Source organism: Rhineura floridana, chromosome 11 (genome assembly GCF_030035675.1).
Source record: "Rhineura floridana isolate rRhiFlo1 chromosome 11, rRhiFlo1.hap2, whole genome shotgun sequence".
Lineage (NCBI taxonomy): Eukaryota > Metazoa > Chordata > Lepidosauria > Squamata > Rhineuridae > Rhineura > Rhineura floridana.
In genome coordinates, this window is record NC_084490.1 from 67413586 (window position 1) to 67439795 (window position 26210).

General features: G+C 43.8%; 1 protein-coding gene and 1 pseudogene across 1 annotated transcript in view; both read right to left on the minus strand.

Annotated features, from left to right (window-relative positions):
- FRRS1L (ferric chelate reductase 1 like) overlaps positions 1–25475 on the minus strand; it is a 30378-nt gene extending 4903 nt beyond the window's left edge. Inside the window, exons 1-4 of the mRNA XM_061590260.1 lie at positions 25161–25475; positions 16746–16830; positions 14061–14199; positions 11394–11640 (exon numbers count right to left, since the gene is read on the minus strand). Coding sequence (XP_061446244.1) covers positions 11394–11640; positions 14061–14199; positions 16746–16830; positions 25161–25416 — 727 coding nt within the window. The 5' untranslated portion in view covers positions 25417–25475. The remainder of the gene's footprint in view (positions 1–11393; positions 11641–14060; positions 14200–16745; positions 16831–25160) is intronic.
- On the minus strand, positions 8768–8886 carry LOC133368156 (5S ribosomal RNA; annotated as a pseudogene).
- Positions 25476–26210: the final 735 nt, after the last annotated feature.

Here is a 26210-nt window from a genome sequence, read left to right on the forward strand (position 1 = left end):
AGCTGGGCTACCAATCGAAGATGGTAAAAAGCATTCTGTGCCACCGAGGCCACCTGGGCCTCAAGAGACAAGGAAGGATCGAAAAGAACTCCCAAGCTACGAACCTGTTCCTTCAAGGGAAGTGTAACCCCATCAAGAACAGGGTGAACATCCACCATCTGGGCAGAGAAGGCACTCACCAACAGCGTCTCAGTCTTGTCTGGATTGAGCTTCAGTCTGTTAGCTCCCATCCAGTCCATTATCGCGGTCAGGCAACGGTTTAGCACATTAACAGCCTCACCTGAAGAAGATGAAAAGGAGAAATAGAGCTGCGTGTCATCAGCGTACTGATGACAACGCACCCCAAAACTCCTGATGACCGCACCCAGCGGCTTCATGTAGATGTTAAAAAGCATGGGGGACAGTACCGATCCCTGCGGGACTCCACAATGGAGGGTCCAGGGTATCAAGCAATGTTCCCCAAGCACTACCTTCTGGTGGCGACCCACCAAGTAGGAGCGGAGCCACTGCCAAGCAGTACCCCCAACTCCCAACTCCGTGAGTCTTCCCAGAAGGATACCATGGTCGATGGTATCAAAAGCAGCTGAGAGATCAAGGAGAATCAACAGAGTCACACTCCCCCTGTCCCTCTCCCGACAAAGGTCATCATACAGGGCGACCAAGGCTGTTTCAGTGCCAAAACCGGGCCTAAAACCGGATTGAAATGGATCAAGATAATCAGTGTCATCCAAGAGCCCCTGGAGCTGGCCGGCAACCACCCGTTCCAGCACCTTGCCCAAGAACGGAACATTCGCCACAGATCTATAGTTGTTCAGGTTATCTGGGTCCAAATAGGGTTTCTTCAGGAGCGGTCTCACTACCACCTCTTTTAGGCAGTTAGGGACCACTCCCTCTCTCTTTTTTTATCATTAATTTTTATTCAAAGTTTCAAAAAACAAAACAGAACAAAACAACAACAAAACAAATTAATAACTAATACAATAAAATAAAATGTTGACTTCCGATTTGTTGCAGATCAGTTATAGATCTATAATATATAACAAACCTGTCTCTTAATATATTACAAAATCACTTTCCTCCAGTAGTTATCTTAATTAATCATCAAATCTCATTAACATTACTTTATTCTTTCTGCAAAAAGTCAAAGAGAGGCTTCCACTCCTTGAGAAATATATCCATCGATTTTTCTCCAAATAAACATGTCAATTAATCCATCTCATCAAGTCTGCTAGGTCCAGTAGTTTCAATAGCCATTCTCAGTGTTAATTCCATCTTCCATCTCCATCCTTGCACCCATAATAATCTTGCTGTCATAGTCATAGTCATATAATAAAAGTCTGATAGGAATTTCTTTCATCACAAATATTTCCTTGCCATCAATTCCGAATGTACCACTGAAATGTTGTTGCAAAGCTGCATCTCTGCTCCTCCTCTCCACAGAATGCACCATCACATCTCCCGAGAGTTTTTCCATTGTCACACATCTGGAATTAATTCTGTAAACTTTCTCCATTTCAAGTTCCATCAAATCCTTCCAATCCAGGAATTTTTTTGAACCGTTGATATCTTTATCTCTAATCTCTTCACCAATTCCTTCAAGGACAGCGCTGAATTCCAAACGGTGATATTTGTCTCCAGGATCCATCACAGCCATAAAATCCAAATCTTTTTCCAAGTCCATATTTGATATACCTATTCCAATCTCCAGGGCTTGAACCTTTCCTTTAATTTTTCTTTCATCTTCTTTTATTTGTCCAGCCATATCTTTGGTCTCATCCACCTCCTCTCTCACAGAATCCTGAATTTCCTTCAGCTCCTGTCTCATTTTGCCAAATTCACTTTTCATCTCTTGTCTACTCTGTCTCAGCTCCTGTCTCACCCGCTTAATCTCATTCATTATTTTCTGAAACATATCTAGATAGAGAACCCCTTCCTGTACATCCAGGGTCTCAGCCACCTTCTTGATTGCCATTCTTAACTATTCCCAAGCAAAGAACAGTTTATTTCTTTTTCCAGTCACAAAGGAGTTAATCCTCCAAGCCTGCTGACATCACCCTCTAGACAGCACAAACCGCCTTATCTCTTATGTGTCCAAAAGTGCAAAACAAATTTTGTTCACAGCATCCAAAAAATTAGTGGCATAAAAAGTAAGCAGATTCGTCAAAAAAAAAAAAAGTAGATCAGAGAAAATAGTCTCAAATGTCATAAAATCAGATTTCCTCTTTAGATTAGTTGCCCCTCATCCGTTTATATCTTTAAAATGCTCAATTCCATGCCAGCTTTTTGCAATAAAAAACAAAGATAGGCTATTTTGATTTTCTTCCTCCTTAATTCCGTGTATATGAGAGAAAGTTATACTTCACCCAGGGATTCTTTGTTGCTGATCCTTTAACAAATTTCTTTTACTGTAACGATAACAAAATGATAAGAGTAGATAGAAGAATGCTTGCCTGTTAGAATACGTTTTTCTTTAAAGAAAAAAAAACGTCTTGCTTAATCAGTTTGAGCTTGCTTGAAATTCCCTGGCTCCGTCCGACGTTGCTGGCAGGTCCTTCGTTCCTAATGAATTCAAGTCCCCCAACAAACACAACGAAGCTTGTGGATAATCTCTTCGTTTCTCCCTTGCCTGGGAGAAAGTTTTTACCAGTCAAAAAAAACCTTTTGGCTGGTTTTAAAACTGAAAAAGCTTCCTCTGAGACGAGAGCTCGTCTCAGAGGCAGGCACAAGCTAAGCAATCCTTCCCGGAAGTCTGAGACCACTCCCTCTCTCAAAGAGGCGTTTATTATCTCCTTGGCCCAGCCGGCGGTTCCGGTCCTGCCAGCTTTCACCAGCCAAGAGGGGCAAGGGTCCAGCACAGATGTGGTCGCCCGCACCAGTCCAAGGATCTTGTCAACATCCTCAAGCTGTACAGACTGAAACTCATCCAATAAATAAGGACAAGACCGTGTTCTGGATGCTTCATTAGATCCCACTGCCATAATATTGGAGTCTAAGTCCCGGCGAATGCATGCGATCTTATCCTGGAAGTGCCTCGCGAACTCATCACAGCGGGCTACAGATGAATCTATAATATCCCAAGGGCCAGAATGTAAAAGCCCTCGTACAATTTTAAAGAGCTCCGCTGGGCGGGAGAGAGATGCCTTAATTGTGGCAGCAAAATATCTCTTTTTTGCTGCCCTCACCTACTATATACCGCTTAGAACAGGCACTTACCAAGGCATAATTGCATTCGTCGGGAGTTCGCCTCCATCTGCACTCAAGCCTCCTCCTCTCTTGCTTCATCACTCTCAGCTCCGAGGTATACCATGGAGCTGTATGAGCTCTACATAGGAGGGGGCGCATGGGAGCGATCGTGTCAACTGCCCGGGTCATCTCCATATTCCACAATTCAACCAGGGCTTCGACAGGAGCGCCAGTCTTCTCAGTCAGAAAATCCCCCAAAGCCCTTTGGAAACCCTCAGGATCCATTAGTCTCCGGGGGCGGACCAATTTAATAGGTCCCCCACCCTTGCAGAGGGAAAGGGTCGCTGTGAGCCTAAACTTCAGCAAGCGGTGATCTGTCCATGACAATGGGGTAGATGAAAACCCCCCAACCACCAGATCACCATCTCCATGCCCAGTGGCGAAGATCAAATCAAGAGTATGTCCCGACACATGCGTTGGGCCAGTAACAACCTGAGACAGCGCCATGGTTGTCATGGAGGCCATGAAGTCCTGAGCCGCCCCAGATAAAGCAGTCTCGGCATGGACGTTGAAGTCCCCCAGTACCAATAGTCTAGGGGACCGCAACAATACCTCCGAGACTACCTCTGTCAGCTCAGTTAGGGAATTTGTTGGGCAGCAGGGCAGGCGGTACACCAACAAGATTCCCAGTCTGTCTCTCTGGCCCAGCACAAGGTGGAGACACTCCAAACCAGTCGACACCTGGACAGGGTGCTTGGTGAGTGAGAAAGAACTCCTATAGACCACAGCAACCACGCCTCCCCGTCCTTCGGTTCTACCATGATGCTGAACCGTATACCCAGGTGGGCAGAGCTGGGAAAGAGCAACTCCTCCCTGATCGCCCACCCAGGTCTCAGTTATACATGCCAGGTTGGCAGCCTCCTCCACAATTAAATCATGAACAAGGGAGATTTTATGGTGAACCGACCTGGCGTTTAACAACAGCACATGGAGATCCGAAGGCTGAATGATGGAACAACCAGCAGTCCTGGGGATGTGAGGAGAACCGGAACAAGTCACAGACACTACTTGTCTGGGACGAGTTCCCCTTACCTGGCACGTTCTCCTCACAACACCGTACCTCCCATTACCCGTCACTACGCTGATTGGGGCCCCCGAAAGTCTCCCCGGTCGATGTATAGTACTCTCTCCCAGGCACATATTAAAACAAATAAAACTCACATATACACACACACCAAGTCACATTCACCCACACAATGCACATTCACACCAATACACACTAAAATTCACACACACACACATGCACTTAATCAATCACACACTACAATAAACATACATATAATACAACCAAACAATATTAAAATAACTACAAAACTTCCAAATAAAAACTCACATACACCACCAACTCAATCATTCACACATAATACACATTCAACCATATTAGTTGCATCCAGGTGGCAGCAATGAGACAAGATGTTGCAATCTCAAAGGCCGCAACTATATTGGCAACAAAGCCGCACTTAAAGAGGCAGCAGCAACAGCAACAAAGATGGCCAGACAACGATGAAACAAAAGGGAAAGAAGTCGCAACAACATCCCAGAGCAGCAAATGCAGCATTCACGCCCCCAAGACAAACGACGACCCGCTCCGCCTCCGATGACGACGAAAACAGAATGGCGAAGACAGCGATGGCAGAAGCAACGTCCAAACAACCAACAAGCAGCAGCGACGGTCGACAGCGCAGCAAGGCGGAGAGCAGAACAAGCAGCAACAGGGCAGACCCCAAGCGGCAACAACGGCACCCACGACGACAGCGGCCCAAGAGCAGCAGCGCCACAGCGACCAAAAGTCAAAGGCCCGAAGAAGGAGCAGCGACGACAACGGCGAAGACGCCCCGCAGCAGCAGCAAGCGGCAGCAAGCGGCAACGACGGCAGCACCCAGACCGCCCGAACGCAGCACAACAGCCCGGTCCCCAACACAACAGCAGCAGGGGCAAGGCAACTCAAGGCCACGGCGTCCCAACGACGAAGGCCGCAAGAACGGTAAGCCGCCCCGCACTCGGCCACACTCAACTGCCCTGTAACCCTCCGCCACAAACAAAGAGCGACAGTGGCTGTTCGGGCAGGCCCGGGTCTATTTTACTGGTTATGGTCAGATTTATGTATGCTCATATATAATAAAGAAATGTGTAGTCAATAAAAAGCATAATCTCCTTCCGCTGTGGAACTCCTTTTTTACTCTGATTTATTCCCAGTCCTGAGATAAGTCTCTGGTGGGAGTTTCCTCTTTAAGTCTGCCTGTTTAGATATACTGCTGGGGCTACGGCACAAGCCTAGGTGAGCGCAGTTGCTACATAACAAGGAGTCTAAACAGGTCTATGCTTAAGGGAACATAAGAACATAAGAACATAAGAAGAGCCTGCTGGATCAGGCCAGTGGCCCATCTAGTCCAGCATCCTGTTCTCACAGTGGCCAACCAGGTGCCTGGGGGAAGCCTGCAAGCAGGACCCGAGTGCAAGAACACTCTCCCCTCCTGAGGCTTCCGGCAACTGGTTTTCAGAAGCATGCTGCCTCTGACTAGGATGGCACAGCACAGCCATCACGGCTAGTAGCCATTGATAGCCCTGTCCTCCATGAATTTGTCTAATCTTCTTTTAAAGCCATCCAAGCTGGTGGCCATTACTGCATCTTGTGGGAGCAAATTCCATAGTGTAACTATGCGCTGAGTAAAGAAGTACTTCCTTTTGTCTGTCCTGAATCTTCCAACATTCAGCTTCTTTGAATGTCCACGAGTTCTAGTATTATGAGAGAGGGAGAAGAACTTTTCTCTATCCACTTTCTCAATGCCATGCATAATTTTATACACTTCTATCATGTCTCCTCTGACCCGCCTCTTCTCCAAACTAAAAAGCCCCAAATGCTGCAACCTTTCCTCGTAAGGGAGTCGCTCCATCCCCTTGATCATTCTGGTTGCCCTTTTCTGAACCTTTTCCAACGCTATAATATCCTTTTTGAGATGAGGCGACCAGAACTGTACACAGTATTCCAAATGCGGCCGCAAGTGAAGAACCCTTGAATCTGTGCATAGGCATGTAAGAGGTAGCTCAAACTATTTCAATGGGTTTACAAAAACAGCTTATTTTAATGGCCAAATAAGAAGAATGTGAGAAGTATCATCCCTCATATGCGTAACATTCTGCCCCCCAGGGTGAGGTCCTAAATGGGGGAAAGATCATCTGTGGCTGATGTTGTTGAACTCCAGTTCCCATCAGCCCCAGCTGGCATAGCTGGTCAGGAATTATGGAAATGGTAGTTCAGCGACATATGAAGGGTTACAGGTTAGCTACCCCTGTCCTCAACTAACAAAGACAACCAATCAACCAATATGCTATTTTTTAAAAAAACTGATTTTTAGCTTCCCTATTTCTAATTTTGGATAATTTCCTCTTATTTATTGAGTGATATTAATAGCAAAAGTGGTTGGCAGGGTGAAGTGGCATTGTTTACCTGGCTTTCCAATGCAGAAGTTGCTGCCAGAGTGGGGCAGGAAAGTTGGTGCAGTGACGAGAGCATCTGCACCAGCCTCCTCACCATCTCATCTCTCCCCCTTTATCTCTTGGTTACCAGCATTGGGAAGCCAGCTAAGCAACCCCACCCCACCCTGCGCTAACTCACCAGCCACTACTGATCAATAGTCCCAGAAATTTTAAAGCTAGAAGAGAGGTTGACAAACACACATTTAGGCAACTCACTATGCAGCCACCCCAAATTTTAGGGAAACCAAATTCGATATTTGGAATGTGGTATCCTAGCTCTTAAAATCAGGAAGAATAACTTTCTAGTTGTTGAATAACAGTTTTTAATTCTAATTATATGTTTCTGATTTTTCTGCCTCCATTCACAACCAGACCAATATGCAGTCACCCTATCAAGCAAAAGTTACTAAAGTTGATAAGAATCTGCCTGAGAGTTTTTAATTGTTTCAGTCACTTGAAGTCCTAGGTAACAGCAACATTATCATGTATTATTTTTCTCTTACAATTTGAAAAATAGCGCAGAAGACCTTTTTCAAGCTATCTGGATTTACTTTGTAGCTCTGGTTTTGAAACTTATTACACTCAAAGAACCCATTCCAGTTCGATTTGACTGTCAAACAAATGGCTGTGTATCTGATGGAGGATTCTAGGTGTACTTTAGGATGCAGTTCACATGGCGCCCTGACTATATGACCTCACCATTACCTGGCAAGAACCTTAGGTTGGTTGGTAGATATTAGGAAGATTAGTAATAGTAGACAGACAAAATTTCAGGTACCCTGTCTACCACTACTGATTCAAGAACTTCTGACAAGCTTCTTTGGGACCCCAGGGTTTCTCAAAACTCACTCTGAAAACTAGGGATGTCACAGCATTCCAATGCAAATGGACATAGAAATTGCCTGTGTTAACATATTCACACATTTTCAGGAATACATTTACTTCATGTGAATCTAAGCAGCATTTGCTGACACCAGAGCTGCTGTTTGGTCTGGGAAGTTTTACATTCTGGTTTGGGGGGACTGTGACGCCCTTCCCTGGCTCTCCCTGTCAGGTTCCTACCTGCGCGTGGCTACTGCCTGTCACTAGGCACCACCAGGGACTCCACCAGTCCGGACTGTCCTTTTTTATTGTTTCTCTCCCCGCTCTAGCACAGATCTCAACAGATCCCCCTGCTAGGCAACCACCAGTCACGTCCTAATACTAGTATTCCCAGAGACTCTGAATACTGGTATTGTTATTCTCTTCACCGCTGCCACCATTTGTTACAGTTCCCCTTCAGCCTTGGTCATTACCTTACCCTCTCTTCTGGTCTGTGAAACCCCAGCCAAGGATCAGGCCTTTGGTAAACCAAATTAAGTATTTATTACAGATAACAAAGCTAACAAGATTAACAAGATTTCTTCTTAAGGCACATAAGCATATGGTTTTACTCAATGCTAATCCGAACTCCACCCCCCTCCTTCTCCACTCTCTCCTGGCAAACAACTCTCTAAACCCCACCAAGCAACCCACTCAGTTTCACCTCATCCACCACCACCACCTCCCAGATTCCACTCTTCCTTTTATACGTTCAGCCATTTTAAACACTCAGCCAATCATCTAGCATTCTACTGCCCATTCACTCCCCCTCCTCTTTCACTCCACTTACCATGTATCTTCTAAACAACCAACACTTACCATATATACATTAATATAGGAACATCACAGGGACAAAATCAAAATTGCTTACTGCAGATTAGTTAAACCACTTAATGTAATATTTGTGTCAATTTTATGCTTAGATTGCAGCCTCTTACTACGGAGTAAGCCACATTCAACAGTGGGACTTACTTCTGAATAAATGTGGTAAAGGATTGAAGCTGCAATCCTAACCCCTTGCCTAGAAGTAAGCTCTACTGAATTCAATGGGTCTTATCTCTGAATTTGTTGTTATATGCCTTCAAGTCGATTATGACTTATGGCGACCCTATGAATCATTTGAATATATTCATAGGGTTTTCATGGTAAGAGGTATTCAGAGGTGGTTTACCACTGCCTTCCTCTGAGCCTATGGCACCTGGTATTCCCAGGCAGTCTCCCATCCAAGTACTAAGCAGGCCTGACCCTGCTTAGCTTCCGAGATCAGATGAGATCGGGTGTGTCCAGGGTAGTATGGCTACCTCTGAATAGACACATTTATAATTGTAGCCTGTGCTAATAAGACTCATTGTAACATCCCTTTTGTTTTGTTATGGGATCCCCTGTTGAGCCCCAGCTCTCCCAGGGGGATCAGGGAGGCGAGTCGGCCGAGCCCCAGCCTCCTCAGATAGAGCAGGGGTAGGAATCAGAGGTAGATGAGACTTTAGAAGACAATGAGGGAGGGGGAGTAGTTGACAGCCTGCCAGTTCCCACAGACAGTTCTCCTGCCGAAACAGACTTCACTCCACCTACAGACGTCCCAACAGAGCAGTTGGGGGATGACCAGGTGGGTGCGCCAGCTCCACACACACCCCAGGATTCCCCGCCTGGCACTTCAAACACTTTCCCACCTCCTGAGGCATCTATCAAGCCTGTACTGTCAGATGAGCCGGCGGAGGCTCGCTTCCCCTTGCCCCGCACAAGATGCCGCGAGAAGGTGAGACTTCGAAGGAGTCAGAGATTGCGGGCGAAGACCTTCCCTACTTAAGGCGGCGCCCCCCTGACCCAGTTGCTGAGTCAACTTTCTTCACATGCTACAGAGTATGCCTAGGTAGCTTAGTTAGGGACTGTAGTGAGTTAGCTTAGCTAAGTCAATGAAACGCATTGCCTTTGATGTTACTCTAATAAAACAAGAATTAATTCCAGTCTCGCCTCCGTTTCGTGACTTGCACTCTGGGCAGGACATCCCCCCATTATATTTGTTGTTTTTATGATTTTTACCACCACAAGATCTATTTAGTAAAGGTAAAATATATTATGTATCAAGTAAACTATTAAAAATACAGTCTAGGGTTCATTCACCATTCAAGCCTTGGGCCCCTTCCTCTCCCTTCCAGAGATGGTGGGTTGTGTGCCAGCCTGCTCACTTTTAGGTAAACAAAGCCATGCTAGGAGGAACTGCCAAATCTGGAGCTTAAGAAACTGAGTTAGTAATACCTGTTAGTTAACATTAGTAAAGTCAGTTATCTAGTTCTTTCTTGATGTTTTTCTTGACTTCTCACTGAGGAGACATCCAGGCGATGGCCCTGATAAGAGTTGGGGCACTGATAAAAAAGAAACCTATAAAAGAAGGAGAATTTGCACAGCAAGCTACCAGTACTTAACAGCCTGGTCGAAAGTGTAGCGGCTGCTGTCGACAGTCCAAGGTCTGACTCCCACATTTTGGTGAGATAATGTTGATTTACTTTCTAGATAAGAATTATAGGTACTGATAAAGAGATACAGGTACTGAAAAACAGAATAGAAGCCTGAAGATATATTGCAATGTAACTTGTTTGATTCTGACTTATTGGGTAAGGCCAACCATATGCACTCATGTAAAATGTTTCAGTGCTGTTAAGATGTTTAAGAAATTATTATTATTATTATTATAAAGATACTCCACTGTTGAACATCCATTTATTTTCCTGAGATCTCCCAAGCACCCAGAATTCTTGGGGTGGGATCTCCTACCATTAAACCTGCCTGTTCAGACAACTACTGTTGGAAACATGCAAGCTTAGGTGGGCTTAATGTCTGACATATAAGGAATCTGAATAGCTGTCAAGCAAATGGGAGAAAGTAAGAACCCTCAATCCTGTGCATTCACAAGACCGTCTTGCCAGTTTCAGGTTAGAATGATGGATAATTAATATCCAAGACTTCTTTATAGATGGATAAAGTTTCTGAGCACAGTGTTAACTAAGTGTGTTTATCGATATCAGAAAACAAAAGAAATAATTGCTCATGTCATAGAGTTTACAGGGTTAGGTGAACTTTGAAGTGGGTACTTCTTTTGAATACTTTTATAGGAAATCTAGAGGGGATGCCTTCTTGGCTATGGCAGCAAAAAGAACAAAGCATATTCTGACCTTATTATACTAAATAAGATTTATTAATAAAACTGTTCTATAGTTAATGCTACAATATTATTTAATGCTGCAATCCTGTACTTATCTGGGAGTAAGTCCCATTGAATTCAATGACAGTTACTTCTGAGCAGACATTTATACATTTGCATTGTATGTAATTGTACAGTTAAAAATAAAATGTGAGAAGCTGGCTCAGTTCTCCCCACTTCTTAAGGGTCTTCCCAACCCCAACTGGCACCTCCCAGCTGCATCTACCATGACAGCCAATGCCAGCTGCTGCTCCCTCTCATCTCATGTGCATAGATCAAATCTTCTGTCCAATCCCTCTGTAGGCTAACTGATGGCACACACACAGAGAGAGAGAGACAGACAGACAGAGAGGAAACAAACATTTCAAAGGCAGTGAGATGCAGAGAATTGTGTGGAATAATTACAACCCAAATATGTAAAATTCCACCCATAGGAGATAGCAAGAATAATTGTATTTGGCAGAAATCAAACTGCAATAGAATGGAATCAGCTCTGCTTATGGTGAATACATGACGGAACAGACATTACTAACTTTGTACATCCCTACTGAAAACACTACAGTTAATTAATAAAGTTAATTAATCATAAAAACTCAAAAGAAGACCAACTTACCCTGAATTGCTGGGCCCCAAGCAAATAAATAGTACCAGCTCAGATGAAGATCTACAATAGTTTCATCCCTGGGAACCTTCACAGGACGCTTGAATCGACATGTTACACGGTTGTTTTCAAAAATACCTTCTTCATCTCTGGCAGGATTCCTCTGGATCTCCTTTGCCCACTGACCAACATTGTAGAAATGATGTATTCTGACTCTTCCATTGTCATCATGAACACAGGCCATGACATCATCGCCACCCTAAATGGAAAAATGAAGTAAGAATTCCACTGTGATATCATTCGTATCCAGGAAAAACTAAGGCATTGTTCACAAGAGGTGTACTAATAGCTATGAGACAAATTAGTAACAGTAACATATCTCTTTGTCTAGAAGAGGTATCATCATATATGTTGTTTGTTTACCTGTTTATTTTAAAAAAATGTACCCTGTCTTTTAGAACTATGTGTTTACATGGGTAGAGAAATATTTATCTGCATTTGCTACTGGCACAGGCTTCCCATCTTGAACTATGAATTATATCTACCTGCTCAGTGCTTGTGCAGAGAGATGGATACACCAATTCAAGTCTACTATTTAAGTAGATGATATCTGCCCCCTGCCTAGATCCTGTTTGCCACTATCTCCCAATATATATGATGTACTTGAGAGATGAGGCTGAAAACAATCATTTCCGACATTTCTCTTTTTATGACTTTTCTAAGAATCAAACTAGATATGACAAGAGTAGCCCTATTTGTTATTCATACATATACCCTATTCATGTACAAATCAGGATGGGTGGATCTGATTGTAACATCAGATGGGTGAGGGAAGCTGAATCCTTTTCAAGGTCCATCACCCCAGGCACTCTTCTCCCAAGCTATCTTCAATACTAGAAAAGTGGTGGGCTGTTAGAAAAGAACCTCGACTGACATTTATTTATTTATTTATTTATTGTACTTTTAGACCGCCCTTTAGCGAAAAGCTCTCAGGGCGGTGTACAACAGAATAAAACCACATTAAATACAGGTGAGTGTGGGTACAATACAACTATAAAAACATTTTAAAAGCAAGGTTAAGACAAAGATTAAAATAAAATTACATATTAAAATTACATCCCTCCCCCACACTGTATGGATGAATATGGCTAGTTTAGCCCCATGGCTAAACAAATGGGTCAGTATTCTTTATTTTGGAACATTTGATGATGCACTGCTGCTTTGCTGAAACAACATTTATTACAGTCCTAATACTTGCTTGGTGAAATAATTAGTAAAGCAACCCTTTTTGGAATAATTGGTCAATTCCCACCTCTCAAACCAAAGCATCACAAGGGCCTATGAAACTCCAGGCTCACTTCAGCTCACCAGCCATTTACTGGCCTGGTTTGCACATCATCGTAGGCCTGGAGAGGAACCCGCACCAACTTTTACTCCTACCCGGCCTTTTTAGCTCAGCATGGCAGCTGTGTTAACATTTGGCTTAGGAAGTGTGGTTAACATCTCTCCTTCTTAACTACAACCTGTAAACACAGGGCAAACCTTGACTACAACTTAACCATGATCCTGCATTCGGATGACATTTTAAGTCAAATTTGGCATAGTAGCCACGTTGCGCTGAGCTAAAAGGACTGGAGAGGAGGAAAGCTCTTCTAGGCCACACCTCCACCTTCCAGGCCACACCCTTCACCAGTCCAGCTCCACACCCACCTTGTGTGTTTTTTGCCTAGCTTGAATGTGTCCTTGAACTGTGATGATGCCTGGACAGAAGATATAGAGCAATGCGTGAGTGTGTGTAGAAAGTAACCTACTGAACAATAGTAAAATTTAGATACATTGTTCTGCCTACTTTGTCTCGGCTAGCAAATACCCCCCACAAGATTGTCCAGAAGATAACGTGTCCCTCGTGCTAAAAATGGTTCCCCACTAGTGCCTTATAGCTTCATCCTAGTTATCTTCAATGAGGTTCTGTCTCCTTATTACCAGACAAGTACAATTTCTACTACCTTTTCCCCCCAGCTGCTAACAGGGTGAATCAGCAAATTTATCCAGAATGTCAGGATGAAAGGCAAGTCCACACCTGGAGGCTGTGATCTCTAGCTCCAGATTTTCAACCTCATCAGCTGAGCTTAAAGGCAGAGGAACTCAAATCTGAAATGCACTGCTCTGTTGACTAGGCAAAGGACGTTAGGCTCCTAGTATTTATTGAGACTGGGCTGGACAAGCCAAAGGCTTCACACTTTTTTTGCCAGTTACATGTTCTGATGCTTCACACTTCTCTCCCCATGTGTGTCCAAAGAGGGCCCTGATGCCTGAGCACACACCATCTGTAGTAGCTTACTAGGCATCCTGACACACAGTGATGGTAAATGATTATGGAAACATGAAGGGTGTTTGTCAGACAGAGAGAAAAGAGCTGTACCATTTCAGGGACTGCATAAAAGAGTTTATGCATGTTTACTCATGTTTTCATTACTCCTTTGCTTGAGCACCCAGTAACAACAAACAAGTGGGCCTTGGACATAAAAGGAAAAGGTTTTACTAAAAACACTTTTCTAACCTACCGTTCCAAGCCCATATATGAAAATGTGCAAATGATTACATTGGCAGTATTTTTTATTCATAGGTCCTTTCTCAAAAATGAGTCAGTGCGTACTCAAACTATTAACACCATCTTACCATTTTCTTATCAGAGGAAAATCCCACAGCTACCCAGCCATCTGTCTCAGCACTCAACTCAAACTCTATGTCAGCTCCTATTCTGCGATAGCTAAGAAAGTAATCGCAAGTCTCTGCGTTACATCCTGGTTTACCATACCTACATGTGACACAGAAAACAAAACATCACTTCCTGTAATTCAAATATATACAGAGAATATTCCTGTTGATGTTTACCTGTGCTTCCAATGAAATAAATGGTGCATAGAACTGCTGTCCTATAATCAAGCATGCATAGGATAGCAGCATTAAACACACACCTGTATGCTTCATAGAGGTGTACCCAACCGCAACTGTCTCTAGACTGGATCTCTGGTGTTTGGGGCACTGACTGAGTATATACAGCTTTCCAAACATGTTCAAGTATAGATTTTTATTATTTACTAAATCATGAAAAATTACTGTTTATAGTAACTTAATAATTGGTTTGTGACATAGACTTCATAACAGTACATTTGTTATCAGTTAACTAAAGCTGCCCATTTAAGGCAGTAGTGTGATCAATGAAGTATGCATAACAAAACTGATTTTATTCTATTCATTATATTAAAAACATATATTCCACTTTTCTAGGCAAAATACCTACTCAAGGCAACTTACAAAACCTTAAAATAAAATAAGAGAAGGTATAATCAACAACAATGAAACAATAAAGAAGAACAAAAAAAAACAAAGACAAGAAAAAATGCCTATCAAAATATTAAAGTTTTAATGCACACTTAAAAGTGGGTGTTGGAATGGCCTGCCAAACCTCTCTGGGGAAATTATCAGCATGCCATGGTGAAAAAGGCCATTCTCTTAACCTCACTCATCAAGCAAACTTCCATCATCATTATTATTCCATAAAATTTACAAAAACGTTGATCATACATAACTGAAAATAAACAAAAAACCCAAAATATAAAGAATCAGTGAGAAAGATTACAAAACCAAAATTAGGTTTAAATCAATGTGATGGAAAGCATATCCTAATAAATTATGAAATTCATCCACTCATCTGTAACATTAATGCATTGCAAGAGACCCTCTCCTCTATGAATTGCTTCAGTTAATTTGGCATTTCCACCAAATTTAGACATTTCAATAAGTACCGGAAGTACTTTCCTTAATTATATTACGTGAGATCAAGAAAGACTCTAAACCTAGAGTATTTCCTGGTATTTGTGAAATAGCATATAGTTATTACCTTCTAATAATCCTCCATATAGCAACCCCACCACATATGCAAGTTGACAGAACAGGACACTCCACATATAGCACACTGCAGTAATCCAGTCTAAAGGTTATCAATGTGTGGACTACAGTGGTCAGGCTATCCCAATCCAGGTATGGCCACTGCTGGCATACCAAGTGATGCTGGTAAAAGGTACTCCCAGCCATAGAAGTTACTTGGGCCTCTAACAACAAAGATATGTCCAGGAGTATCCCCAAGTCACGGACCTACTCCTTTCTGGGCAGTGCAACCGAAAAGTCTCTCCACCTCCCTTTGTTTTATTAATTCACCTTTGATTTAGTGGCCCACATCAGCCTCTTACCACCTCCAAGCACTGGTCTAGCACCTCAACTGCATCTTCTGATTCAGATGGAAATTCACTCCAAATCTCCTGGTAACAACTCCCAGTGATTTCAGATGTTAAACAGCAAGGTGAGCAAAATGGAACCCTGTGGGCCACCACAGGACAACTCCTATGGTGCCTAACCATGGCCCACCATAACTACTTTCTGGATAAATGCCCCTGGAGGTTGGAGCATTACAGTGCTCCCTGAGCCACTACAAAAGGATACTACTGTCAACAGTATCAAAAGCCACCAAGCGGCTGAGAATGAGAGGGCTGCATTCCCCCATCTCCCTCTTGACAAGTGTCATCAGTCATGGCACCTAAGCCAATTTCAGTACTATGACTGGAGTCTGAAATTGATCAAGTTATTCTTACAAACATGCCTGAAACTGGGCCATATTATATCCTCTTAAAAAAAACACTATTGGGTAAGACACAGTGCTCTGCTTCTGAGGTTCCTTGAATTCTGTGTCTTTTTTGAATCCAAGTTGGAATAACAGAAAATGGAAATGGACTGCCTTCAAGTCGATTCCAACTTATGGCGACCCTACGAATGGGGTTTTCATGGTAAGCAGTAATCAGAGGAGGCGGTTTACCATTGCCTTCCTCTGAGGCTGAGAGGCAGTGACTGGCCCAAGGCCATCCAGTGAGCTTCATAGCTGTGTGGGGATTTGAACCCTGGTCTCCCAGGTCATAGTCCAACACTCTAACCACTACACCACACTGGCTGTCAGTTGGAATAAGATCTGGGTAATTTAAAATGTTTTATTATCTCTTCCGTCAGATGAGAAGAAAAACTTTAAAAGCTAAATGAAGTTCTTGAGCAGGCTCACTTGGGAGGAGATGATTCCTATAATACTATGGTCACTGACTCTTTTACTTCTATGGGTTCTTGGTAAGTTCTCTAGTGGAAAATAAATTTTCATCTGCAGTAAACCTGCATGCAGTTGAGCTCATGACTGCGATGTAACAGACATAAATATATGCTAGTAACAAACATTTATTGAAATAATTCACAGGGAGTATGTAATTGGCTGGACTGTCAATATTTATACATTTACAGGCAAATGTGCTGTTTCATACCAACCTAAAGCATCCTTTTGTTTTCCCACAGTCATCCACTCTAATTTTTGCAAATGGATCCACTGGAGGAGCAGTAGGGAAAGGATAACCTTGAGGAATCAGAACAAATAATTAAATAATGGATGTGGCAGAATATACTTTCATATAATGCTAGAAAACTAATTCTTAAGAATCTAGCAGCCATCGGTTAAGGTCAGGTATCACCCTGCAAAATCCCATGCAAACATGATGCAGCCAATAAGGAAGTCAAGAACAAGAGCACCTAACCTCTGGCCCTTGAATAGTGTTGGGCTATAGCTCCCATCATCCTTGACCCCATTGGTCATGCTGGTTGGGGCTGATAGAACTTTGGAACCCAACAGTTTCTGGAGGGGCACAGATTCCCCATTCCTGGTTTGTTTGTTTAAACAATTTCTTACCCACCCTTCACTGTAAAGTCCCAGGGTGGATTACAGCAATAAAATCATACAAATAAAAAAAAAGTAAAAGAAGTAAATCAGTTCATAGACAATTACAAATACAAGTAAAATAATTTGATGCAAAAGCAGTACGGTATAGATTAAACAGAACAGGAGAGGTAGGTCGCACAAAAATACCTTAAATGTCAAATACAAGAAAAGACAGATATGTCTTCAGCCTATGATGAAGTTGTATAGTGAAGATGCTAGATGCACCTCTAGATGGAAGGCAGAATCACAGAGCTAGAGATGATGTGAGAGATGTGCGATTATCAAGGTCTCCTTTTAAAAAGTTAACAGCAGGCATGGGGGGGAATCAGATTGGTGCTGTGGCTATTGACACTTTCCCTATGTGTCATTCTCCCAATTAAAATAATCCCTGAAGCTGCTGTTTCTCCAGAGGAAGAAGATATGCAGGTAACCATATCAGAGGGACAAAAGAAACAACAGCTTAGGAGAGGAGGAGGAACCAAGGAAATAAGAAAGCAGTGGGTCAAAGCAAGTACGGGCTTAAGAGAGGATGCTCCATAGAAAAAAAGGAGGAGGTCAGAGGCCAGACTCTGAGGAGATGAAGGAAAACTAGGAGAGAGATTTGGAAAATAGGAGCGGTGCAGTTAAGGCCAGGAGATGAAGTGGTAAGAAATTATATATTCACTTCAAATAACCAGTCAAATATCGGGCTGCAAGCCTCTAGTAAATCTATAATATGCAATTTATCTCATCTTAAAATAAAACCATACAAAATCCAACAAAATTAAAATCACAGAATCATAAAATCATAGAATAGTAGAGTTGGAAGGGGCCTATAAGGCCATCAAGTCCAACCCCCTGCTCAATGCAGGAATCCAAATCAAAGCATTCCCGACAGATGGCTGTCCAGCTGCCTCTTGAATGCCTCCAGTGTCGGAGAGCCCACGACCTCTCTAGGTAATTGGTTCCATTGTCGTATGGCTCTAACAGTTAGGAAGTTTTTCCTGATGTCCAGTCGAAATCTGGCTGCCTGTAACTTGAGCCCATTATTCCATGTCTTGCACTTTGGGACGATCGAGAAGAGATCCCGGCCCTCCTCTATGTGACAAACTTTCATGTACTTGAAGAGTGCTATCATATCTCCCCTCGGTCTTCTCTTCTCCAGGCTAAACGTGCCCAGTTCTTTCAATCTCTCCTCATAGGGCTTTATTTCCAGTCCCTTGATCATCTGTGTTGCCCTCCTCTGAACCCGTTCCAGTTTGTCTGCATCCTTCTTGAAGTGCAGAGACCAGAACTGGATGCAGCATTCAAGATGAAGCCTAACCAGTGCTGAATAGAGGGGAACTAATACTTCACACAATTTGGAAACTATACTTCTGTAAATGCAGCCTAATATAGTATTGGCCATTTTTGCAGCCACATCACACTGTTGGCTCATATTCAGCTTGTGATCAACAACAATTCCAAGATCCTTCTCACGTCATATTGCTGAGCCAAGTATCCTCCATCTTATAACTGTGTATTTGGTTTCTTTTTCCTAAGTGTAGAACTTTGCATTTATCCCTGTTGAATTTCATTCTGTTGTTTTCAGCCCAATGCTCCAGCCTATCAAGGTCCCTTTGAATTTTCTTTCTGTTTTCCACGGTATTAGCTGTGCCCCCCCCCAATTTTGTATCATCTGCAGATTTGATAAGCATGCTCTGTACCTCCTCATCCAAGTTGTTAATAAAAATGTTGAAGAGCACTGGGCCCAGGACCAAGCCCTGTGGTACCCCACTTGTAACTTCCGCCCAGTTTGAGAAGGAACCATTGATAAGCACTCTTTGAGTACGATTCTGGAGCCAACTGTGGAACCACCTGATAGTTGTTCCATCCAGCCCACATTTAGCTAGCTTGCTAATCAGAATATCATGGGGCACTTTGTCAAAAGCTTTGCTGAAGTCGAGATATATTATGTCCACAGCATTCCCACAGTCTACAAGGGAGGTTACCCGGTCAAAAAATGAAGCAAGATTAGTTTGGCAGGATTTGTTCTTCATAAATCCATGTTGGCTCCTAGTAATCACTGCATTGTTTTCAAGGTGCTTATAGACTGACCGCTTTACAATCTGCTCCAGAGTTTTTCCAAGGATTTATGTTAGGCTGACTGGGTCTGTAGTTCCCCAGTTCCTCCTTCTTGCCCTTTTTGAAGATAGGGACAACATCAGCTCTCCTCCAGTCATCCGGCACTTCACCAGTCCTCCATGATTTCGCAAAGATAACAGACAGCTGTTCTGAGAGTTCTTCAGCCAGTTTCTTCAAAACTCTAGGATGCAGTTTATCAGGCCCTGCCGATTTGAACTCATGCAAAGTGATTAGGTATTCCTTGACCATTTGTCTATCAATCGCAAGCTCCAATCCTGCCCCTTCTACTTCATGTTTCCCAGGAGGGTCGCAGACCCTTTTTTGGAAGAAGACTGAGCCAAAGTAGGAATTGAGCACTTCTGCCTTTTCTTTGTCATCTGTTATCATTTTGCCATCCTCATTGAGTAGCTGTGCCACCGTTTCTTTTCTCTGTCTTTTACTATGGACATACCTGAAGAAAGCTTTTTTGTTGCTTTTAGCATCCCTCGCTAGCCTCAGCTCATTCTCAGCTTTAGCCTTCCTGACACCATCCCTGCAATTCCGTGATACCTGCCTGTACTCTTCCTTTGTGGCCTGGCCTTCTTTCCACTTCCTGTATGTGTCCTTTTTTGTTTCCAGGTCCTGTCTAAGCTTTTTGTGAAGCCACATTGGCTTCTTCTGCTGTTTCCCCCTTTTTTCCTTGTTGAAATTGCTTGCCATTGCACTTTTAGAATTTCCTTTTTTAGAAACTCCCACCTATATTGGACTCCTTTTCTCATTAGGTGGCTGGCCATGGAAACGTACTTACAATTGTTCTGAGTTTGTTAAAATCAGCTTTCCTGAAGTCCAGGATGTGTGTATGGTTACTCTGTTTTTGCTTCTGTTAAAATCAAGAATTCAAGTATGGTGTGATCACTTTCCCCCCAAAGTTCCCATAACTGCCACTTCATCCACCAAATCATCTCTACTGGTTAGAATTAAGTCAAGGATAGCTGATCCTCTGGTAGTTCCCCCACTTTCTGTAGGAGAAAGTTATCTCCAACACAAGTCAGAAATTTCTTGGAGGGGCAGTGTTTGGCAGAATTTGTCTCCCAACAGGTATCGGGATAATTGAAATCCCCCATGCCTCATCAAAACATTGGCAATTTGCTTTTCAAAAGTTACATTCTCGTCTTCCCCTTGATTGAGTGGTCAGTAATAGACTCCAAGCACCACATTCTTTTTATTACTTGCCCCATTAATTTCAATCCAGATACTCTCGGTGGAGCTACCAAGCTCACCTTCCTGTATTTCTGTGCAGGGATATATTTTTTTTAAATATAGTGCGACTCCAACTCCCTTTTTATTCCTTCTGTTCTTTTTGAACAAGTTATATCCTTCAATTGCTGTATTCCTGTCATGGGGGTCATCCCACCAAGTTTCAGTTATACCTATCAAGTCGTAATTGCCCTCCTGTATTAAGAGTTCAAGTTCATCCTGCTTGTTTCCCATGCTCTGCGCATTAGTATACAGACATCAAAGACCATGTGATTTATGGCTTGGCTTCCTTACTACATTTTTCTGAGGACTGTCACTGGTTCCTATTACAGCCGATCTCCCTGTTCCCGTTACTGTGCACAAGCTTCATCAGTCGTTACCACCAAGTTTACAGCTCCCTCCCCCATAAGATTCAGTTTAAAGCCCTCCTGATGAACTTCTCCATGCTGTGACCAAACACATTCTTCCCAGTCCTTGTGAGATGCAACCCATCACTTGCCAGCAGTCCATCTTCCAGGAACCATAGCCCATGGTCCCAGAATCCAAATCTCTCACGTCGGCACCACCACCATTCATTCACACAGCATATTTTTCTTTCCCTTTCTACTCCTCTTCTAAGCACTGGAAGGATGGATGAAAAAACTATTTGGGCCTCAAAGTCCTTGAGTTTCTTCCCAGAGCTTCAAAGTCTGATGTGATTTCTTCATAGCTCCGTTTGGCAGTATCATTTGTTCCTGCATGGATGAGGAGAATGGGATACCTGTTGGTGGGCTTGATGAGTGATGGCAACCCTTCCATCACATCTCTAATCCGTCCTTCTGGTAGACAGCATACCTGGCGAGTTCACAGATCTTCTCTGCATACTTGGGTTTCGATTCCACGCAGTAGGGAGTCTCCCACTACTAGTACTCTTCTCTTCTTGTTGTGGGGTGAGGTTTCATTGGCCCTTGTTCTTCTAGTTAAAAATCTGCACATACAGGGCTTTTAAGAAGATGCACAAGAGATGGTGAGCTCTGCAGGGATGTCTTTCTACATGTGTTCATCATATAGACTTGGTACATAGCAGGCACATATGATCTTACGGATTATGAAAATAGGGGAATTTATGGTCTCTCTGAAGTGCTCAAAATGTTACATAATGTCACCTATGAAGGAAACTGATCTGTAACATTTCAAGCAATACTTAGTGCTTTTTATGGTAAGAGATAGCTTCTGACTTTATTTTATACTCAGTCTATAGGATCAGTCTACATATAAATTCATTTTACGTCCCTTGGCACTCTATTTGTATACCACTTTTGTAAATACATTCAATGTAGTTCACACCAAAGCATGAAAAAGCAACAAATATAAATACTTCAACAATACTGCCATAGCATCTCCCCATAAAAGACATCTAAAAAACTTTTTCATACATAATAAAAAAGCACTCAATCTCAAATTAATTCATTACTAACAGGAGTGAGTGAGACACCCTCTAATTTAGGAGGTAGCAGCAGCAGAATGAGCCCTTTTAAAGAGCTGCAAAGGCAGACAGGGAGTTTGCAATTCCAAGTGTTGCAGACTAGGAAGAAGGTTGTCCATTAGTTGTAAGAATATCCATATGATAGAATGTTTGCCTCAAAGAGTGTAAAGTGTACAAGGTCCCTTAGAATGTCAATAGAATCCTCTCCTGCAGGCATCTGAAAGCATGATATATACACTGCAGCAATAGGGCATTAGTGATGCTCACACAGCAGCAGGGACTAAAAAGTCATGGATAAACAGGTTGCTAAAATAATATTGTCATGCCCTAAGCCACCCCACAGGTGCCAGGTGCATGTTCAGGACCCAATTCCCCACCCTGGGTAATTGATCCTGACCAACCAATCCCCCTTGCCAAGGCTGTGCAAACCAACACCAACCCTGCAAGGTAGAAGATAGGCTGCCACCACCCCTCAATCTGAACAACCAATCTGAGTCAGGGGAAACCCAGAGCCCAGATGTAGTTCTTGTCTAGGGACAAGAGCTAGACAGGCACTCATCCAGAAGCCCCAGGCAAAGGCAAAGCGCAGTAGTTTGTGGTCAGTAGCCAAGGTACCAGGTTCAGAGCCAAACACGCCCTCCAGCAATGAACACACATGGGTAAATAGAAGTAGCTTTATTGAATAAAATACAAGTGCACAATTAATAGCAGCAAAACAGTTCCTTAAAACCTACACCCAAACAGGGGTTCAGGTAACACATATAAGAGAGTTCAGACACAAGCAAAAATAACAAAACTAACTAGCCTATTCTACTTACTTGAAGAGGTAGTTGTTGTATATCTCACCTCTCCCCAGAGAGGCATAAGTTGGGTAGTGAAGGCAGTGGAACCCCACCCAGGTAACCACCCATCTAGATGGAACCCAGGGGAACAAAAGCTATAGGTTTCTCCCCCTTAAAGAAAAATCCCTAGCAACAGTTCACAGTAATTTAGCCAATCTGGGGGCTTTCTAATGAGGTGATGCTTCCTGAAGCTTCTTCAGTTTTCGCGCCTAGCAGGCCCCCTCCTTCTCCCTTGATCTCAACTCTTCTCAGGCCTGCTTGACCTGGAGTACCAGGCTCCCAGCAGATAACAGAGATAACCAGGTGCTGCTCTTCCAGCCTCTTAATTAGGGGCAGCTGAGAAACGAAACTTAAAGTTTTCCACTCACACAGAGGCCCATCTCCTCCCAAGATGAAATCCCCATAATTCTCTGCATCAGAGCCATGCTACAATTTCATGACATATATATTTTACAAATAAGGGACACTAGGGAGGTTGTGGTGTGATTATGCATATATATCTGTTGTATGGAGATGGGCAAAGTTGTGGGCATGTCCTTGGGGGTGGGAACTCTGTAACTCTGTAAAATGAAAGAGAGACAAAACTGAATGAAGACTACACCTTTTTGGCCTGAAAGCTCTTCCAGTTGTGGAAGAGCAGATGTACAAGGAAGTTTGACAACTACTGCAGTGCAGGTTGTTAAGTCTGCAATCCTAAATGCACTTTCCTGGAAATGAACCCCACTGAACACCACAAGATGTCTAAGTAAGCATGCATGAGACTGAGCTTCACAAGACCAAGACATCATCCAGAAATTTCCTTATACAAATCTTCTACTGTGAACTCACTAGGTCAGGTGTAAGTTTCCTTCAGGTGCTCTGTGGCATGTCTACATTAAATATTCATATTGATTGTTAATTGTATTTTGTTACTTTTATTTTTATATTGTATTTTATTTAATTATAACTTGAATTCTATGGAATGTGTATTGTAATACTATAAAATACAATATAAGATATAAAATAAATACCAGAAATGAAAAATAATAAGCAATAAAAATGTAATTAAAATCATACAGCATCTGGCACAGTGCATTAAATTGCTACAACAGACAGAAAAAATCATTAAGTGGTCCGCTAAGACCCTCAGCAATTTTCAAATGGTCAATGGGGGAGGGGAATTGGGAACTACTGCGCTGGGAACCTCAGCCCCTCAATCAGCAATATGGACATAATAAGAATGACTTACTTTTATAGGGTTCTAGTAAGATAATACAAAGCACTTTTGAACACCCTAAAGCACTACAAAAATACTAAATATTCTCTCATTTTTTTCTCATTCAGTTCAAAATTGTTCTAGTCATAAGCCATGCGTGTACAATTTAAAATGTCACAGCAACAAGCCAAACAGCATTCATAGTCAAATTCCCATCCCATAAAAATAATTTCTCTAAATTACAAGCTGGCAAGTGGTCATACAGTTTTGTCTTTCTTTGACCACTATGTTAAATATTGTTGTAGTTGCTAAATGTGAGAGGGGGAAACACTCTGAACAAGCTCAGAGGCACTTTTTATTGGCTCATAAGTTCCAGGGCCCAGAGCCTTTTGCCACGGAGAAAGCGAGGCCCCGATTGTACTGACAAGAGGCTATATTTAAAAGGGCAGGTCGACTACTTTTAATGATCTGCAGTCAGCCTACAATCCCAGTTGCTGGAAATCACAAACGGGGAGAATGTTTCCGTACTCGGGTGCTGCTTGCGGGCTTCGCATCCGCATCGCTTTGGCCACTGTGAGGACAGCAGGATGCTGGGCCAGATGGGTCTCTGGCCTGATCCAGCGGGGTCCTCCTTAGGGGTGTCGGGGGGGCTGGACGTAAACTCTATGACGTAAGGATTTGCCCGTATGCCAGCCGCAGCTGCGCCCATTTCCCAGGGTAGCGCCACTGGCTGTTAAGGGAATGGAGGGGGGAGTGAGCCGGGAGGAGCCGGGAGTGACTGGGGGGGGGCGGGAGAAGGATCCTGTCAGGGGGGCAGCTCTCGTCCACCCGCACACGCTCCTCCAGCCATCCCCGCCCCCCCGCAGCCTGCCTGTCCGAATGGACCAAGCACAGACACGTTTCCGCCTCACACAAGCAGGATCCCCTCCGCGGGTGCTTTTGAGCACGAGCAGCCTTCAGCCCCTTCCCTCGGCTCGCTCCGCCGCCGCCGGCCCTGCCGACAGCAGCGGCGCTTCTGTGAGGCCGGGCTGAGCTTCCGCAAGGGCGGTCGGCAGAGCCTGCGCTGCCCTCTGGGCGCGGGCTGCAAGCAAGACCCCCGCCCGCCGCCGCCGCAGCTACCACCTCTCACCCTCGTCGGAGAGGAAGCGCATGTCGTAGAACTCGCTGGCGAAGGTGCCGTACGAGGAGTCGTGCTGGTGCTGCTCGTCAGGTTGGGCCCCGCCGGGGTCGGCATCCCTGCCGCGGCCACCCGCCGCCCTCGCCCCGCCGCCGCCGCCGCTCTTCTCCGCTGGGCTGGCCCAAGAGGAAGACGAGGCGGCGGGCCCGGCCAGCAGCAGCAGGCACGCGCCCCAGTGGAGCCAGCGCAAGGCGGCGGTAGACGCCATGGCGGCGGCAGCGGCCCCGGCTCCCAACCCGAGGCGGCTTCGTGCGCCGGCGCCTCAGCCTCCGCTTCCTGTGCTCCCCCTGCCTCCACCCCACCCCTCGTTACAAGGCTTCATCCGAGTTAGAGGGGCTTAGCCACAGGACCTTCTTTTCAATATCAGGGATTCCTTCCCGGAGAAAGAACAACAGTAAAAGAGGACTTTGAACATGTACAGAGTGCCTCTCCCTCACTACCACTTACTGACCACAAACAAAACCCTCCCACATACACTAACCCACATCTGGAAGGAAGGAAGGAAAATTCAGATCCAGGAAATTGAAAACCAATCTTCTTGAATCCACATGATTTTTACCCAGGATGTCCCCAAAACTACAATCAAATCACAGATCAAATATGTGTCCATGTTTGTCTCTGCTGCTTTTCATTGTTACCATGGCACAAAACATGGAGCCAAGCCATGAAGGGATTCTCCCCAAACCATTGTCAAAGCATGCCTCACATCTGTCTCCACAGACTGAACCATAAAAATCACAAATCTTGTCATTCTAGACATCATCATGGCATTAAAACATGGATCTTCTCATGGATCATTAAGTTTTTACAGAGGATATCCCTGAAAGCAAATGTCAAATAGATCAGATCCTTGCCCACAGACAGAACCATTAAAAATATGGATTTCATGGTGGCACCATTGCACAAAATCATGGGAACAGGGCACAGATCCTCATGGATCCTCAGGATGCTTTCATGGGATCCCTCCAAACAATGGACAAATCACATATCACATCCATGCCC